The 17,682-nt window shown below is 41.9% G+C and overlaps 2 protein-coding genes across 8 annotated transcripts in view; both read right to left on the bottom strand.

The window, feature by feature from the left end:
- Window positions 1-337: 337 nt before the first annotated feature.
- apool (apolipoprotein O-like) lies at window positions 338-17,120 on the bottom strand. Of its 5 annotated transcripts, none has more exons than XM_040015604.1 (11): window positions 17,115-17,120; window positions 14,754-14,758; window positions 7,176-7,274; window positions 6,971-7,096; window positions 6,395-6,449; window positions 5,300-5,398; window positions 3,810-3,901; window positions 3,600-3,710; window positions 3,008-3,230; window positions 2,653-2,868; window positions 338-1,008 (listed from the first exon to the last, which is right to left on the bottom strand). In XM_040015604.1, exons 3-11 carry the CDS (start codon window positions 7,266-7,268, stop codon window positions 920-922), a joined length of 1,104 nt encoding a protein of 367 aa, XP_039871538.1. In that variant the 5' UTR covers window positions 7,269-7,274; window positions 14,754-14,758; window positions 17,115-17,120; the 3' UTR covers window positions 338-919. The 5 variants fall into 5 exon arrangements, with proteins under 5 accessions (XP_039871538.1, XP_039871535.1, XP_039871536.1 ...); XM_040015601.1 differs by lacking the exon at window positions 14,754-14,758 and adding an exon at window positions 7,916-7,942; XM_040015602.1 differs by lacking the exon at window positions 14,754-14,758 and adding an exon at window positions 7,916-7,936 and having other exon boundaries at window positions 2,653-2,865.
- si:ch211-26b3.4 (connector enhancer of kinase suppressor of ras 2) overlaps window positions 11,717-17,682 on the bottom strand; it is a 64,364-nt gene continuing 58,398 nt past the window's right edge. For 2 of the 3 annotated variants that reach the window (XM_040015591.1, XM_040015593.1), the window contains 3 exons: window positions 16,683-17,280; window positions 13,682-13,944; window positions 11,717-12,238 (listed from right to left, as the gene is read on the bottom strand). In XM_040015591.1, coding sequence (XP_039871525.1) covers window positions 12,029-12,238; window positions 13,682-13,944; window positions 16,683-17,280 — 1,071 coding nt within the window. In that variant the 3' untranslated portion in view covers window positions 11,717-12,028. The remainder of the gene's footprint in view (window positions 12,239-13,681; window positions 13,945-16,682; window positions 17,281-17,682) is intronic. The other variant, XM_040015592.1, reaches the window with a different exon arrangement.

The following is a 17,682-nucleotide window of genomic DNA, read 5'->3' as shown; positions in this document are numbered from 1 at the left end:
CTTATTATGAAAATCCGTTGATACAGATTTGCATGTACTAAATGTGCCCTTCAATGTAAGATACTTTGAACAGAGCTGCGAGTGTGCACCATATGGGTTTTTGCACAAGTTGTTGTTTCTCATGGACTAATTGCAGCATGAAGACTCACTATGTGGAGCGTCTTCCTATGGAAAGGGGCCACTTTAATGGTCTCCCTTCAAAGATAACTCTGGTTCATGCGGCTCAGATGATTCCTCGTGTTTAGCTGCTCATTATGTGACAACTCGGGGTCTGAGTGAAATTCTGTTGATGCTACATGCTGGAAGTGCTGTAATCAGTAGCAGACATGACCCAACATGAATTCATGAAAAATATAGATTTATTTGAGTTCCATAATTAACAAGTGAGGACAATTTCCTGTGTTAGCGAGTGAAACAGTACTAGGCCATCTTGTAATCACCACGAGCACATGTGCAGATTTTTCAGTTCACCAACACACTGGGCTAAATTACAATAAATAAAAGCACGCTGCATCCATGACTGTGAAAGTTGGAGCACAAAAAGCCAGTATTTGTTAAATGACACAGAAAATTTCACAATCTGCCATTTGGGGTATAAAAGCTTGTAAATAGTAGTGGGTGGTTTTTTTTGTTTTTTATTCCAGTTTTCTGTCCCACGCAAACTGATTCAGTTATGTGTGCCCAGATTCACTGCCTCGCTGCTGCAATGCAAATGTACTGGGATGTTTTCTGTGGAAACAGCTGATGTGGGCAGACGAAATGAGAATGGAAACGTTGATTAAAGTCTTTCTAACTGCGATTGCTTGCAAAATGGCCTATTTACAATGCATAATGATACAGAGCGTTTGTCAATTAGAGTGAGATATGAGATGGCAGTGTGTGTGGGAATGAGTCTTCTCCTGTGGCTGGCTGCAGTCTCTCAGCTTCGTGTGCTGTACAGGTCTTCATCCTCAGGGCTGGACTGGCCGAAATCCATGAGAGAAGGGTCGGGTTTGTAACTGGAGCCCTCTGCAGGGCAGCAAGAGAAATGCAAAGCACATCAATAGAGTTAGATTTGTAGAATTAACTTTTATTAACAGATGAAAACATTAAGAGTTGCCGGGTGAAAGTCGCAGGTTTCTGTCGATCTTTATGTTCAGCGCAACAACCAAACGTGCAGAAAAACGTGATGTTTCCTCCTAAAATCGCCTGAATTCCATGATTGATTTGGATGCGTTGGTTCTTAAAAAGTACAAATAAATCAAAACTCTGTGTTTAGTCATTTGGTTTACATAGTAATCCTTTGAGCACTGTGGTACAAAGATTTGGAAAATCTTATGAACAAACTGAGTGTTTAACAAAATCAAACAGTTAGAGTGACCTTGCACTTTTTCCGCACTTGGTTCATGGAAAGAACCTCTGAACTCTGGAAGAAAAGGGATGGGAGACACAGTGTTGACATAAACTGCTACTTTTACCAGCTAAATGGAAACACTGAGTTAAAATCTAGCAGAAACACTGAAAAGTATAATGTGGTATAGTTTGGCACAGCCTGTGTTACTATTTGCAACTCATGTTAAAGAATTTATACGCAGAGACAAAGCAGAGATCGCTGTGTACATACATTCTGTCAGTTTTAGAGCAGTTTCACCCACATGTCAGCACCCAGTCAACCTACTGGGATGGCAACCTCCTTTAAACATTTACAAGGAGCTCCAGTTGCTGCTTTGTGGAAGAAGATCTGCAGCAACATGGAACGGGAAGTAAAAAAACATCCCAAACACATCCTCTTACTGTGATTTCACTGGAGAAAATTGTATTATGCAATATGATATCACTTCTTGGTAAAACTATCTTTCGGTTCAACTTAAAGCCAGGCTGAGCAGACTGTAACTAAAGCCCTGCGATTCTTTTTAAAATGCATATTCCACACACCGAGTGCTGTGAGATGTTACATCACATTCCTCTCTTTTCTTTCACATCACACAGTTTGTGCAGAGTGAGTCAATCCTCAGTATGTCAAACTGCTAAACAGATGTACCGAAAGGATAAGTAAGCTGTGCTGAAGGATGAGATGTGAAGAGTTAAACTGAAAACTAATACAGATTTATATCACGTTAGGAAGTAAACCTGAACGTACTACAGCGACAACAGAATCCAAGTCCCAGGTAGCAGTGATAATCATACTAATAACAACAACTATGTAGAACACAAGACCCACAACGTTTAGGTCCCCACATTTAGGTAACCACATCATTCTTAGAAGAGGTCGAATGTGCGAGTAACAGGAAGTGAAGGCTCACTATGTTTGTCTGTGGGCTTAAAAAGAAAAAAAAACATTTGTTTGTGCTGGTCTACTGTAAACACCCAAACAAGAGCAAAGGTACATGTGCAGAAAGTGTTAAAGTACAACCAGTAACGGTTTTGTGTTGGATAGGTGTTGGTGTTGGCGACTGGTGTCTCATTAAAAGCAGCAACTCCTCCATGCTATCTGACTCGACTAATTGACATTTCAGGGTAGAGGAAATGTAAAAGGTTAGCAGCACACATTAAGTGTAGAGTAAGAGCAGTGGAGTGATGATTAAAGCATAGGTCCTCTGTTTAGGTTATCATTTCTTCTTATTTTATTTACTTATCAACCTTTCGCTCTTTGACATGAACTATTTTTGGTACCTGTGGCCTCACTGGAAGCCTCTGGAGTAGATGTTTCTTCAGAGGAAGATGCCGACTCGACTGGAATGGCTTTTATTGTTTCCGGTCCTGAGCTTGCAGGCTCGGATGGGCTCGTGTCCGTGGATACATCCCCGGAGGCTTGTTTTCTATCCGAGGCTTCTTCGCTTTCAACAGGGGCCAGCAGCTCCTCTGAGGGAGGCGCGGACACTTTTTCTACTGGCGGAGAATTTGCCAACAGAGCCGGAAAGAGCGGGAATTAAACCACCACTGTTGATATAAGTCTCTGTGTGATTGTGTGTGAAATGAAGAGACGGAGACAGAGAAACAAGACGACAGGGATCAATACTGATAATACCTGTGCTGGTCTCTGTGGGGGCCTGGTTGGGGGATATTTCTGTGGCTGTTACGGATGACTCTTCCTCTGTTATGACAGCAACAATGGGCTCATCAGAGATAGGATCAGCCGATTTCACCTCTGTGTCTGAGATTGTAGAGCTCTGGGCTGAGGTGTCTGTAGTGGAGCTGGGCTGTGAGGTTTCTTCAGCCGCTGGAGGCTCTAGATTTGCCGCTATAGCTGACTAAAAAACAATAAAAAAATCGACTTTAATGGTGCGTAATTAAAATGTACAATTTTCTTGAATATTTAAGTAATAAAATTTTAGATTTAAACTCTCACAAAATATGCCTGAATCACATGTGAGGCACAAAGAATAAAACTCCACTAACAGTTATGAAAGGCAATGTGTAGGAAAGGAAATGGAATATAACCTATTTACCACACAAAAGGGATTTTTTCTCTGTCAGTAAGCAACACATGTAGAGAAGGGAAAGGCACCGAGTGGAAAGCAAGTTACACGAGCTGAACTGCTGTTTAGGTTTTAGTCACACAGTAAAACAGCTTTATAAGTCTTTCTGCTTAAAAACAGTTCGCTTAAAAGTCTGTTAACCTGTGGCTGTGAAGCAGCAGTCTCTTTGGCAACCGGCTCTGCGGAGGCGAGCAGTGAAGACGCTGCAGCACGGCTCCACTGCCCTGCAGCGTAAACCTTCTTTCCCGTCACCTTGGGAGGACAAAAGACAACGCTCGAATTAAACTAGGAAAATATTAACATTTATACTGCGAATTAACAAGATATCCGTGCTTGAGGAAGCAGCGTTACCTTTAACACTGCCACTGCTTGTGCAGGGTAGCACACTGATGCTCCTGCGCTCATCAGGCCCAGCGGGACCGCTAACCTCTTGAAACGAGAGCCTGAAATAAAACATTTTGCAAAGCAGGGCAGCGATCAATACAAGTGGGCAGAGGTTAAGTCCTGGAGGCCAGCTACTGAACTGCTATATCCAGAAAGGTCATGCTCACATAGTGTGTTGCAGCACATTTTGGCCAACACAATGCCCAGGTTAACTTAAAGACATTAACATTTTCATGCACTTTAAATGACTCTTTGGTAATAGGAAGAAAGAGTGAGGAAGACAATGTACTGAGAAAAGTGAAACTTCCTAAGAAACTTCTTGTTTCTTGTGGTAAACTTTGGGCAATCGATGATGAGATGATGAGGGGTACTTCAGCTTCACTGGCTGTGGTGTCTAAATCCTGATAATCACAGTGTTATCTCGTACATGAAAAGGTCACGCTAAGATTAAATACACATAAATAAATCTGGAGCGCATGTGCATTTTAAAACACAAAACAAAAAGGGGGTAAAACAGATGTTCTTGTTAACAAACAATGCATATCTCTGTGCAAGTTCACATGCATTGTGAGAAGTGTAGAAAATATCTAAAATGTTCATCCCATGAATACATTAAGCAGAAGTTGTAATACTTTATTTCCTGTGTGGCTGAAATGAAACTTTCTTCTGAGACAGTCTGAGAGCGTAAAACTAATTCGTGTCTTTCTGAAATGACTTTATATGTTTTTTTTCTATGTTCTGCAAAATAAAGAAAAATATTAAATGGTCTAAGAAAGAACGTAAAGTGCTGTGATCCTCACAAGCAGAGCTGGGGTCGCACCTTAACAATCTGGGACTGTTAAAACACACAGCCCAGAGGTCAGAGGTCAGAGCCTGCCAAAGTGTCAAGCCCACTGGACGATAAGTGTAAGAAGTGTCCTTAATAAATGCAGTTTGTAGAACAAATACACTGTTGTGACGCGGCGACAGAACAGGAGTCGAGTTTTGCTGATGAGTTTCAAAACGTTGTATGTGACCATTTAGTGGCACACTGATGTGTCAGCAGCAATGCATGTTTATTGAGACATATTCAACAAATTGCACTTGTTTTTCAGGATTTTCATCTTTAATTTTTCTAGACTGATTTCTAAAAAAGGGAATTGTTTTGATGTCTTGTGAGTTATTTATTCATTAATGTATAATTAAGCTTACTAAACTTGCACTATGTCCAGTTCTTGCGTATGCTACGTTTGTTATAGTCGTATGCGATGCTTTTACTGGGTCACATGGGGCTGGAGGAGCCTATCCCACCTGTAATATGGCACAATGGAAAGGTGACCTGTCTATTGCAGGGCTAACACAGAGAGACAACCGTTCACACTTAGACCAACACTCTTTCAAACATTTTCCTTTATTTAATATGAGAAACTGATTAAAACGTTTCTTGCAGGCCTAAACTGTTTGTCAGTTCGAGTTACCTTTCCGTGCCAAGAACATGCCAAGCAGGCCAGCCACGGTGATGGTGCCAAATCTGGGTAGAAAACCAGGAGGAGGGTCCTTCAGGTAATAGTATAAATCTGAGGAGCAGATAACAGAAATCAAAATGCTGACAAAAATACATTCAGCTTCCTTTAAAGAAAAGGTGTGAACTGTATCACTAATATTGGGACTACCATTAAACTGTAACTAAAAAAATAACTTTAAATAGATCACTCTCTTCCTCTAATGTCTTACTGTGGGTTAGACCGAAATACTGAATACATCACAAATTAAATATGTTTCTAAAGGTGCTATTTACATGAAAGTCTGACCAGATGTGTGAAATAACCCTTCCAATCCACAAATGCCACAATATCAAACCAAAGATGCCCATAAATTATGTGTAATAATGAGAAATCACACAGGGAGAAAGTATTGTACACACAGTATCAAACTTCACTGTTGGTATGGCGTTTTGGGGGTGATATGCAGCGCCTCTAGTGCTGCTTGACTATCAGACAACTCTTCTGATAATTCTTTTCACTCCTCTGTCTGAAATCTTGCAGGAGGCATCTGGTCATGGTCGGTTTATGGTAACATGATGTTCTTTCCACTTTGTTCACTGGAACCTTCACTAGTTTAGAAATTCTTCGGTATGTTTTGCAACGGCCTTGAGAGAGCTAATTGGTTTTACACCTTAGTAATGAGACCCCTTCTTATAGGCCATCAGTTGGTGAAGAACAAGCTAATATAAAATTTGCACTTTGCACAAGTGGCAGGACTGATTTAAGCTACTGTCATGACTTTCCACGACTTTTTGCACCTCCCTTTTCATGCGTTTGATACTTTTCCCTGTGTCATTTCTCGCTATTACACATAATTTATGGACATCTGTGGTTTGATTTCTTTGCATGTGTGAAATGGATGGGTTGTTACAGACACCTGGTGAGAATTTCACCTCAATAGCACCCCTTGAAATATATTTACTTAGTAAATGTGTGACATGTTGGAAACTTTAAATGTCTTATTATTATTGAAAATTGATATTTAGGTGCAATGTAACTAAGACTGTTGTTTGCCTGTTGTTTACTCACCTTCTCCAGCATGATAAAGATCAATACTTCCCCTTTTCACAGAGATACAGGCACCCTGCAGGGAACAGAAGACTAAACTGAAACCACTAGAAAAGTTCATCAAGAACATGCCTGTTTAAGCAACACTGAAACAGATACATGTGAGTCAGTGCTAACTGCTCACCCCCACCCAACAACCAGTGTTTCACAGAATCAAACTGTCAAATCTTCTTGCAGCAAACTTCATGCAGTTTAACTGAAGTTAAACTGCATGAAGTTTCCTGTCTAACTCCTAAACCTGCAAGAATCCTTCCTGCACCGAGCACTTGCAGCATGTGGGATCGTGCTCTGTAAACCACAATGAGCAGCAAAAAGATAGCGGTGTCAACTAAATTCGCAGGTGCAAGATAAGAGTTCTCTGGTGCATTTTAGCTGTCATATGTTTAAATATAAATGCGTTTCCACCACCTGCTCGTGTTAAAAGTGCAGAAGAGGATGTGAAAGCATGAGCTACATCAGTACTTGACGGTGAATGTGAATGAGATTTTTTCCTACATGCAGCTTTACATGTACACAAAGGGGGGAAAACGTGAATACCTTTACAGCGTGCACAAATGGTAGTACTGTCTCTCTGGCTGTAGTCACTCCACCCTCGATGACCCCTGGACTCTCTGGGACAAACTTACTCTGAGCAGACTGCAACACCGGGTTGTAGATGTTGAGCTGGGGAAAGGGAGGTAGAGAGTTGGTGTGTTATTATGGCTATGAATGGCAATATCCCATACAAATCATGAATACACACCTTTTCTCGAGTAACCAGCCCATCAGCAGGCGCTTCATTCACAGAGTACACACGGAGGGAGGCTATTCCCAGCACAGTCGGGACGGCCACCATTACCACCTGGCAGGAGGGGGAACGTACACTGTAGTTTTAGTCAGTGTGTCAACACCACATCTCTATCACAGCTTACTTCGTGGACTTTCAGTGGAAGAATTATTATATATATATATATTATATTATTAATTAAAACAATACCACCATATATTTCAAAGCATCGCTTTTCCAGTCTTTCAAATATTTATTTATACTGCATTAATGAACTTCTAAGTATACATCCTGAGCTTATTCCCTTTGTTTTGTGTGTACAAACTGTTTCGAACTAGTTAAGCTAACTGACATTAAGCGTTACTCTTACCGACAGTGTTTGTGTTGTAGCTTAATGCGGCTCTAGAAAGCTAACAAAGGCAGGGCTGACAGCTATTAAGGTTAAACAGCTGTTACACACTTTTAAAGATGCAACCTCTGCTAAAACCTTCCTCCTGTGTATTCTTTTCAGGAGTCATTCAGCGAAGCTAGCACAGCACACATAGCTAGCAAAGATATTTCGTGCAGAGTAACAACGCCTGAGATGTGACAACCAGAACAAGTAAACACTAGCAGCTGCGGGGCACTTGACGCCAACACACAGTCTACACTTTCATTGAAAAGTCATTGTAATAAAAGCTAAAAACTTTGCTGAAGACAAAATGACATGCATTCACCTTGGCCGCCATGACAGCGCTCTCCCCCTTCTTCTGTTGGTTACAGCTTCGTTCTAGCCCAAAAAACCCCGCGGTCGGCTACTGCCACCTAATGGGCTGAAGTGGGAATTGCAGCTCGGCTGTGCTATCCTACTCGTCAAGTAAGTCCACATGTTGCTCACCCACTGAGCGGACAGTTGACCTTTGCTTTTGTACATTTGCATCAAAATAAAAATAAACTCCTACTCGCAGTTTCACATGTAAATGAGTTGTTATTTACGTTGCTGAGACATTGCCAGCATCGACCCTGAGGGGGCCACATGTTCCAGCACCACAGGATTTCTCCACATTTAGTTTAGTTTTAATGAAGTGAATATGTATAAGAAAATTTACAGTACTACTTAACTTTGTGCACAAGAGCTTTAAGATGTGTTCAGTCAGAAATCAACCTACACACACAAAGTTCTGCACCAGAACAGCACAGGTGCACATGTTGCACTGGATTTGATGAAACAGTATCAGTCTAGGAATTAATTTTTGGGTTGCCGGTGAAGCCACTAGATATCTGAGTTAAGGTTTGCAACATTGTTTACAAATGGAAATACATCAGGAATAGCTGCTGATTATGTCTTGCATTTCAACAGCATCCTTCTTTTGCTCTCCATCTGGACTATTTACCTGCAGGCAACCAAAGCGTGCTCAAACCTGTTTTGTTAGTACTGAGAGTACAAGCAGACTACTAATGGAAGCTTCCAGTATCAATAAACCTTCTCTATATTTATATGCCAAATCTGTTTAGGCAATTGTGCACATACTCATTCCAATAGTAAGGCCCCAACAAATGGTAAATGGCCTGTATTTTGTATAGTGCTTTACTAGTCCCTAAGGACCCCAAAGCGCTTTACACATCCAGTCATCCACCCATTCACACACACGTGATGGCAAGCTACATTGTAGCCACAGCCACCCTGGGGCGCACTGACAGAGGTGAGGCTGCCGGACACTGGCGCCACCGGGCCCTCTGACCATCACCAGTAGGCAACGGGTGAAGTATCTTGCCCAAGGACACAACGATCGAGACTGTCCAAGCCGGGGCTCGAACCAAGGCGAACTCCCAACTCTTGAGCCACGATCGCCCGGCAAGGCTATAGATCCCAAAGAGATGAATCCAGAATAAAGATTGTCTTTAAAAGAGTGCAGAGAGTGAAGCCAAGTGACAGCCTGGAAACAAAGCTTTTGCCCACCACATTGTAAACTGAAAAAGATATGATGGATAGATGGATGGCACGGGTTGCACAGCATGCTGTAGGGCTTCCTGCCCTTAACTTGAAACTGTTATTAACTAGAAGACACAGCAAAACTCTTCCAATAAATCAGAGGAAAGGCACACATTAACCGGCCATAGTGCAGAGGATTCAGTTTATTGAAGTCAAAGTTTAACAACTTAGGTTTACAATCTGTATTTTCTGTAATATATATTCATATATATGAAACCAAAAAAGGCTACTTTAGGAAGAATAAATGTAATTTTCTTTCTTTTTTAATATCGTCTTTAGTCATTTTAATGTACAGAATAACAGTAAGCTAATATTATCCTTGAAAAAGAGCAATATGTTCCTTTTTTTTAATGTCGCAGTGCAACTTACATCTTACACACCTGTGCAATGTACCATGAGGTGTACACCCCTGAAAGAACACACAGTGGAATCTCCCTTTTCGGCCTGTTTCTGCAGGTTTACACACACAAAAAGATTCGGGAGGAATAACACAGTCGGTGCCTACAAATGAAAACTCTCAGAACTCCTTTAATCTACAGTATGTCAGAGCAGCGGTTGGAGAAAGAAGACCAACACTACAGATGACAAACAGAGAGAGGTCTGCAGACTAAAACTGTATTGTAACTCTTCTACAGCTGCGCGTGTGTGTCTGTGTGTGTGTGTGCGTGCCTGTGTGTGGAAATAGTCAGTCCTTTCGTTGCCAAAGAGAGGATTGGGAGGCACAGGGAAAGTGCTTGCATCATTGAGTTTCTTTGTGTTACTCTCAAATTAATCATTAAAAAACAAACTAGCAAAAAAAACAAAAATAAAGAAATAACAGGCAAATAACGTGAGCTATATCTCTGGGGCACGTTTGATATTTCACTACAGTGTGACATGATGAAAACTCATGAAGAAGAACAACAGTAAAATATGAAGACTAAGTACAGACAGTGCTGGATGCAGCAGGTGCTACACGTGTCTCTCGGAGTCCTCGACGCTGGGGGGCACCGTTGAGTCCTTGGCCTGATATTGCAGATGAAATGATTCATCCCGGTTTCACAGACATTACAGACCGTTTAGTGCAGAGGTTATGACTGCCCAGTATCAACCATATGCTTAGAGGGAATGTCAAATTAGCTTTCACTTTGGAAGCAACTGCAGTGATGTCACTTGGAGTGAGGTGTCAGAAGCTTCTTTAGGATGCAGGTCGGTCTTCTATGTGAGCCAAACATCAAATTATAACCTGCTGCTTGGATGCTAAAGGAGAAGGAAAAACCTCCCTTAACTCTCATGGTACAGTACGTGTCTCTAAACACTGCAGAATGAAAAACAAAGACTTGAAAGCTACGAGCACATAAAGAAAAAGTCATCCTTCGACGGTACTTTTGCATCTATCATGCGCTACGAGTCTAATTACCTTGCAATTGTGAGAAGGAACAAAAAAAGGAACACAAATGATCCACAGTATTTTACCCTGTCCATTCAAATCAGTCCCAGGCCTTTGTCTCATGCAACGCACCACCCAGAGAATGGTCAGCCGTGATGTAAACCAGTAAAGACCATCAGCGACGGCTGTCGGTCGCATCCTATTTGTTCGACTGCTAAACACCCTGCATCTACAGAGTGAAGAGGGGGACACTGCAGAACCTTGGCATAGAATACATCATACTTTACATTATTTCTATGACACAAAACGTAAATAGATTTTATATAGTCTTCTATGTTTAAATATATTTGTAGACTGTACACAAATCTTTAGAAAATGAGACGGCAAATGCTTTTACCTGATATTTGAACAGCAATGGTAATGAGGCCGATGACACGTAGACCCTGTGATGCAGCCGATGAGATATAGAGATATAGAAAGTGCATTCGTTGTAGTGAGTGACTGAAAAAGAACTCTCTAAGCTCTTGCATTCACGGTTTAAGGAAAAAAAACTACGAAAGAAACCAAAAAAAAGTAATAATAATAAACTTGTTTTGCACCCGCACAAATACATACTCTCTGTCTTCCCTCCGCTACCTCTAGAAGCCTATCACAGTGGTAGTGGAACGCAAACATTTACATCAGTATACACATATACACAAGTCTTTGAGGACTAGAGAAAGAAGTCGCTAAGAAAAGAGAAGGTGATGGAGAGAAACGAGAGGAAGAGAAGATGCCAACAGAACTGCACTCGTTCAGAGGAGCCTCCTTCAGCACATGAATCCGGCCAGCGCAAAGGGGTTCTCGCTGATAAACCGACATTGCTGGCTACCTCTCACAGTTTCACACTTTACTTTCCCCGCACTGTCCCGTGAGATCAGCCTGAAATAACAGTGAGGTCCCTGTAACTCAAAAAGATACGCAAGAGGAAAAAAAACACAGAGAGAAAGGGGGAGAACTGGTGGCTCTGGGTGCAAAGTTCATCAGTACAAAAGTACAGTGTTGTGGTGAAAAGGGTTTTCCTCTGTATTGCTGCTACATAGCTCCCCCTTACCCCTAAAATAAAGCAGAAAAAAAGCAAAAGCAAAACCTAGAGAATATAAAAGAAAAAATTTGTGTTAAAAAGTCTGTTTTTTCCCCCCATTTTGCTTGACAAGCGTGTGGCGTTTATGCTGAGATCCATAGACAAAGGAAGATTAATGCTTTCTGTTCAGGCATGCAATTGGCACCCTGTGGGGTCCTCGGGATTATCAAAAGTTCATACACGCAGGTCTCAGACTGTTCCCTCTATGATATTTACACATCTTACAATGTGTGTGTGTGTGTGTGTGTGCATGCTCAGAGTCGTGACCAGGACAGAGTTTTAGCTAATGTAAAGCTCCGTGTTACTGCGCGCGTGTGTGTGTTTGCGTGTGCGTGTCAGTTCAGCCTTCGCTTCTCGTCTCTTTCTCACACGTGGGTCTCGATGAAGGAGTGCGTGTGGGTCATGAGAGGTGCGGCCAGCGGGGAGAGGTCATCCTGGCCGTTGGTGCCGGGGCTGAGCTGGCAGATGTCTGAGTAGAGCTCGCTGTGCCACTGCTTCCATTCTCTGAAGGTTTGGGAGCACAGGCCAGGGTCCTCCAGGAGGGAACAGATCACTGCTAGCTCCGACTCTTTGGCCTGTAGGAGAAAAGCGTTACCGCATTAAATCCTCACGTTGTTTTTTTGTGTAAAAAAAACCAACAACAACCTGGTAACACTTATAATACACCCTGTGATAAAGGATGTAGTTCCCCTGTAATTAAATGGAAATTCAATGTATTTCAGTTGAAACTATAATGTAATTGTTGTATATTTATCTGTAAATATGGACTAGAATAAACGTAATATAAATAATAGAATAAAGGGGTAACATGTCAGCCAAGAAAATTGTACTTACATTATAATTTTAAGTATAAGTGTAAGTATGTAATTCTATGGTAATTTTACAGAAAAACATTATTTCCCCATCTTGCATCGTAAGTATGCTGTACTTTTCGGAGTATGGGCCGTATTATGAAGTGGGGAAATCTTGCTTTTTTACATCTTTTTTTTTTTCAATTCAATTCAATTCAGTTTTATTCACATAGCACGAAGCATAGAAGCTTCTTCAGTTCTAAGGTCAAATGCTGGAAAGTCACAGATTTAAGCCCTGTGGGAGTGTCCCCCCCCCAAGAGGGACAATGGACCCCCTAATGATCCTCTACCTAATCACATGAGCCGAGGTGTGAAAACGAGTGTGGGTCACAAGCAGCCAGGGTCTCGGGTGAGCTCATTGTGAAACCTGGCCCCACCCTATCATGTGATTTCCTGAGGTCAGATGTCCCAGGATGTGAGTGGGCGTTAAGGCGTCTGGGAAGGGATCTCAGAACTGGATTATAGATGGCAGACAGTTGGTGTCGTAAACCCCCGCTTCTGTTCAAAGACGGTCGCTCACAGTGGACATAAATTGATTCCTTCAGTCCCTTTTTCAAACCATCTGTCGTCTCTGTCCAAAATGTGAACATTGGCATCCTCGAAAGAGTGACCTTTGTCCTTTAGATGCAGATGGACAGCCGAGTCTTGTCCCGTGGGGGTCCATTGTCCCTCTTTGGGGGACACTCCCACAGGGCTTAAATCTGGGACTCTCCTCTATTTGACCCTAGAACTGAAGAAGCTTCTCGGATGAGAGGTGAAACGTCTTCAAGCAACTTAAAGAAGTCCAGATGCTTTTCTTTCCAAGCTCCTTAGACTACGACGACCTGGATGACTGAGAACCTTCACAGACTTTTAACAGGCGCCATCTTATTTTGGGTCCATCTTTATTTAAAATTCATCAAGTTGTTGTGCATCAATTAATAAATAAAGACGTTAAAAAATAACGATGTGAAAAAGCAAGATTAATCCATTCCATAATACGCCAGGAAAGGTACAGCATACTTAAGATGTAAGGAGGGGAAGTATTGTTTGTTTTTCAGCAACATTTCCATGAAATGACACACTAAGGGGACACGTGACTAAGGGAGTTATGGGTTTACGGGTATTAGAAAGTTTTAAAACATGTCAAATCTTTGTTGCGTTTGTGACAGAAGTTGTTAACGATACCTTCAAGGTGCTACGGAGGGCTCGGACCCGGTGCAGCCTGTCGTTGAGCAGGGGGTCCCTGGCTCTCTGGATGAAACAGCGTCGAAGCTCCTGCCTGCTACATGGTCTAGGGTCTCCTAAAGCTGTCACGTTGGCTTGCTCCAGGGCCCGATAGAGCTGCTCTAGCCCATCCAGCGGCTCGGGCTCGCGGCACTCTGAAACTCGCCGCTCCCGTCCCTCCGACACCCTCCTCTCTCTGCTCTCCACTCTCAGCTCCCGCAGATCTAACGAGACGAGCGGTGAGAGTCAGACCGATCACGTACAACTGACAGTTAGAAAAAAACCTAGCAAACAAAGTTGCATGTCATCCCACGCTCCTCAGAGATATTCTTGTTTTCTTTGGGGGGGGTTTTCAGAAGTTAACTGAAATGTTTTTGTCCCATGTCTAGATTTGGATGCCTTTATACTAATGTGACACTGTTTTGTCTTTACAAAATAAATAAACTGTGAAGTAAAGAGAATTAGTTAACTCCGATCACTGGCACAAGTAATACTAAGAGCAGTATAAATAGTTTCACATGTGTCACACAGCAGGAAAGAGTCTATTTAGATGCATTCATAAAACTGGGAATTCTCAGTGGTTTAGGCAAGAGCTGCCTGGATACAATGAGCAGATTGCCACACATGTGACGCCCACCTGCTAGCACGTACTGGAATATTAGCTGTGTTATTCGCATATTGGTGCAAAAGGTATTCGTATGAGGGAGTTCCTGCAAAATTTCAAGACTGCAGTGCATCTGCAAAAACAGCTTAAGGAAAAACTATTACTTTCAGCTGCTCCCTTATTCATGAGGGGTCACAACAGCTGGTAGCTGCATGTGTCTGATTTAGCAGATTTTTACACCAGATGCCCTCCTGATGCAACCCCAAAGGGATTTGTGTCTCCTTTTGGGATCAAACTGGGAATTTTCACTGTTATGGAAGCTCTTTTGTTAGCTCTACCTCCTTAATACAAATAAAACTTATAGTAGTCCCCTTTTTGGAGAGTGAACCTTTTCTTTGGTTACAGTGGATTTATGCATTCATGTTAAACCTTGGCTGAAGGCATCTGTATGTCATTGCTGCAAACCCTTTTAAATAACCTAACATGCACCTTCCTACAAATCTAACTACACATGGCATCGCCACAGGCCGCACTGGTATGAATATTGACAACAGAGTGGAAGGCTTGTGTACAGTTTGGGCCACAAGTTTACAAACACTCGTCATGGGCATGAATACCGTGGTCATTTTGGGCTTTTAATGATTTCTTTGTACTGTTTTATTTTCCAGCATCCATCTTTGATGACTATAAAAAAAACAAGAACTCGTGCACGAGTTTGAATTTATTTGGGATTTTCTCTGATCCACACAGGCTCAAGCTTATACATACACACATTTAAATCTCTCAATAAATGTGTTTCAACTCGATATCACATTCACATTCCATTTCACATTTTCGTCTCCAAAACATGAAATGTACGTGCATGCAGAAGTAGAAGTAAGTTACAAAAGTTTTATGTTTAGATGAAACAAATATTTAACTATTTGGCAACAATTCACTTTAAACCAGTTGGTATATGGCTGAAAAGAAATGAAACAATGATCCTGAAAACACTTTAAAACTGGTTTGGAATAGATAAAGCAGACCAACATTTAGCATCTGAAACGGTCTTCCCCGAACTCAACACTATTGAAAATTTGTGGAGAATGCATCAATGCCAAGTCCGTGCCTGGAAACCAACCAATTTAAATGAACCTAGTGCCAAAGAGAGGGGTCAACTATCCATCCAGGATTATGCCAGAAGCTCGTCGATGGCTCCCAAAACATCTGCAACTCGGTGAGGGACATTTACCCAAATATTAGTGAGAGGTGTACATATTTATTTGACCCTACATGTATACTTTTGACTTTCTGTGGATTAGAAAATACACTCAAACTTGTTCCCAGTTCTTGTTTTTTAAAACTTTTTAAAGATGTTGCTGTACAATCATTTGATCCTGGAAAAAGAAGAGTTTAAAGAAATCATTTAAAGCCCCAAACCATGAGATTCATGCCCATGATAGGTGTATATACACTTAGAACCACTGCAGACTATGTTCTGGGCTCTACATAGATTCAAAGCAGAAGTTTAAATTAAGTTTTAAAGTTTAAAAGATTTTTTGTTTGTTTAGTAGAAATGGGAATATTAGAGAAATATTATTATATAATATTTACAGAATTTCTTTACATTTTTGTATCTGACAATGATCACATCATCATCATCATTTATTTATATAGCACTTTAAAAACACACCTGGTAGACCAAAGTGCTGTACAATACTAATATTCACATAGTAATAAAACCAGACATAGCAATAAAATTAAAAAAATAAATAAATAAAAATGACACATGACAGCTTATATTCATTTAATTGACTGTATTGAACACTGTTAGAAAACTGGGCTTTTTTAAAGCCTGAAAAGTCAGTGATTGCATACTAATCATTAAATTAATCTGAGCCAGACATATTAATTTCCCTCTGGGATCAATAAAGTTATTCTTATTCTTCTTATTGTTAATGACTGAGCTGACGTTTACTACATATTTTGACCTATGTAAATATGGGTGGGAGGATAGTTATATACAAAACAACACTGTAAACTTGATCAATTTTACATCATTTTGTGTCTCAATTCCTATAAAATACTCAGAGGATATGCACTACTTAAAGTTCCTTACAATATAGTTATTTCTTTATCATCATTACTTCTTTATTTCCTGTGAATAGTTGCTATAAATAGCTGAATTGTTACCCGATTACTTTAGATAAATATGACTGTATTATTCAGAAAACATAAAGTGAAATTACATTTAATTCTAGTCTTAGTCGTGGGCTGTGTTGTAAAGAGCTTTTTTTTACTTTAACTTAAATACATGACATTAATATTTTGTCTAATTCATACAACACTAGGAAAATATTAACCCTGTAACTTTCTTACCCTCCTCACCCTCAAGCATATCTGCAGCCTGCTCTTCTGCCTCCTCGTCTTCACTCCTCTCCTCCATGTGAGCAGAGGTGTGCAGCAGCTTTCCTGGCATCGGGTCCCTGTTCCTGGGGAGACTCTGGCTCCGCTGCTTGTGGGAGCGCCTGTGTGTGTGGCTGTGTGTGTACGGCCCCCGCTCCAGAGGGAAGGGCCCGTCCCGTTCTCTGTCCCTCTCTGCGGCGTGGTGTCTCCGTACGGGCAGCGTGGCCTGCCTGCGTCTCTCTGGGGACATGCCCTGTCTGCCCAGCCCTCCGTAGAACCCCATTTCTCCAGCCATGCTCCCCATTAAGCCGCCATACTCACTCTCCCCCGGTGCTGTCTGGAGGAAGTGCAGCCCTGCGCTGGTCAGAGGGGTCTCAATGAGGTCCTGCCAGGAGCGTCGTTCACGATGGGAAGAGCGGCAGCCGGATGAGTGGGTACTGGTGCTGCCTGTGCCAGTTCCCATGCCCATGCTGTCTCCACGCTGGTCCTCGGCAGAGGAGTGGGAGTGTGTGGACTCGCTGGAGAAATGCCGACCATGCTTAGGCTCCGGGAAGGGGCTAGAAGAATTAACCTGTGGAGGGAGAGGGGAGGTGGAAGAGACCATCTGTGGAGGAATGGGGGAGGTGGAGGCACTCATTGGTGGGGGGAGTGGAGATGGAGTGGAGCGCATGAGGCTCATGGAGCTCACTGAGCGGGGCAACTGGTCATAACTGTGGAGGAGGTTAGCCTGAACGGATCAAGAGTAAGAGAAGTGAGCAGGCATAGATGAAAGTGGTGAAGAGTGAAAGGTGAGCACAGATACAAGGAAACAGTGACCCGCAAGACGAGGAGGAGGAGGTGTGCAAGGGTGGAGAGAGGACAGGAGAAGGAAAGAAAGAGAGCAAAAGATGAGAATAAAAAAGCAATGAGATGGCTGAAGAGTAATCTACGAATGACTGACATGAGCATTGTGGCTCAGCTGAGATATTAATGA

Source organism: Simochromis diagramma, unplaced genomic scaffold (genome assembly GCF_900408965.1).
Source record: "Simochromis diagramma unplaced genomic scaffold, fSimDia1.1 OVJJ01000685.1, whole genome shotgun sequence".
NCBI classification, from domain to species: Eukaryota; Metazoa; Chordata; class Actinopteri; order Cichliformes; family Cichlidae; genus Simochromis; species Simochromis diagramma.
This window is presented reverse-complemented; position numbering and strand designations above follow the sequence as displayed.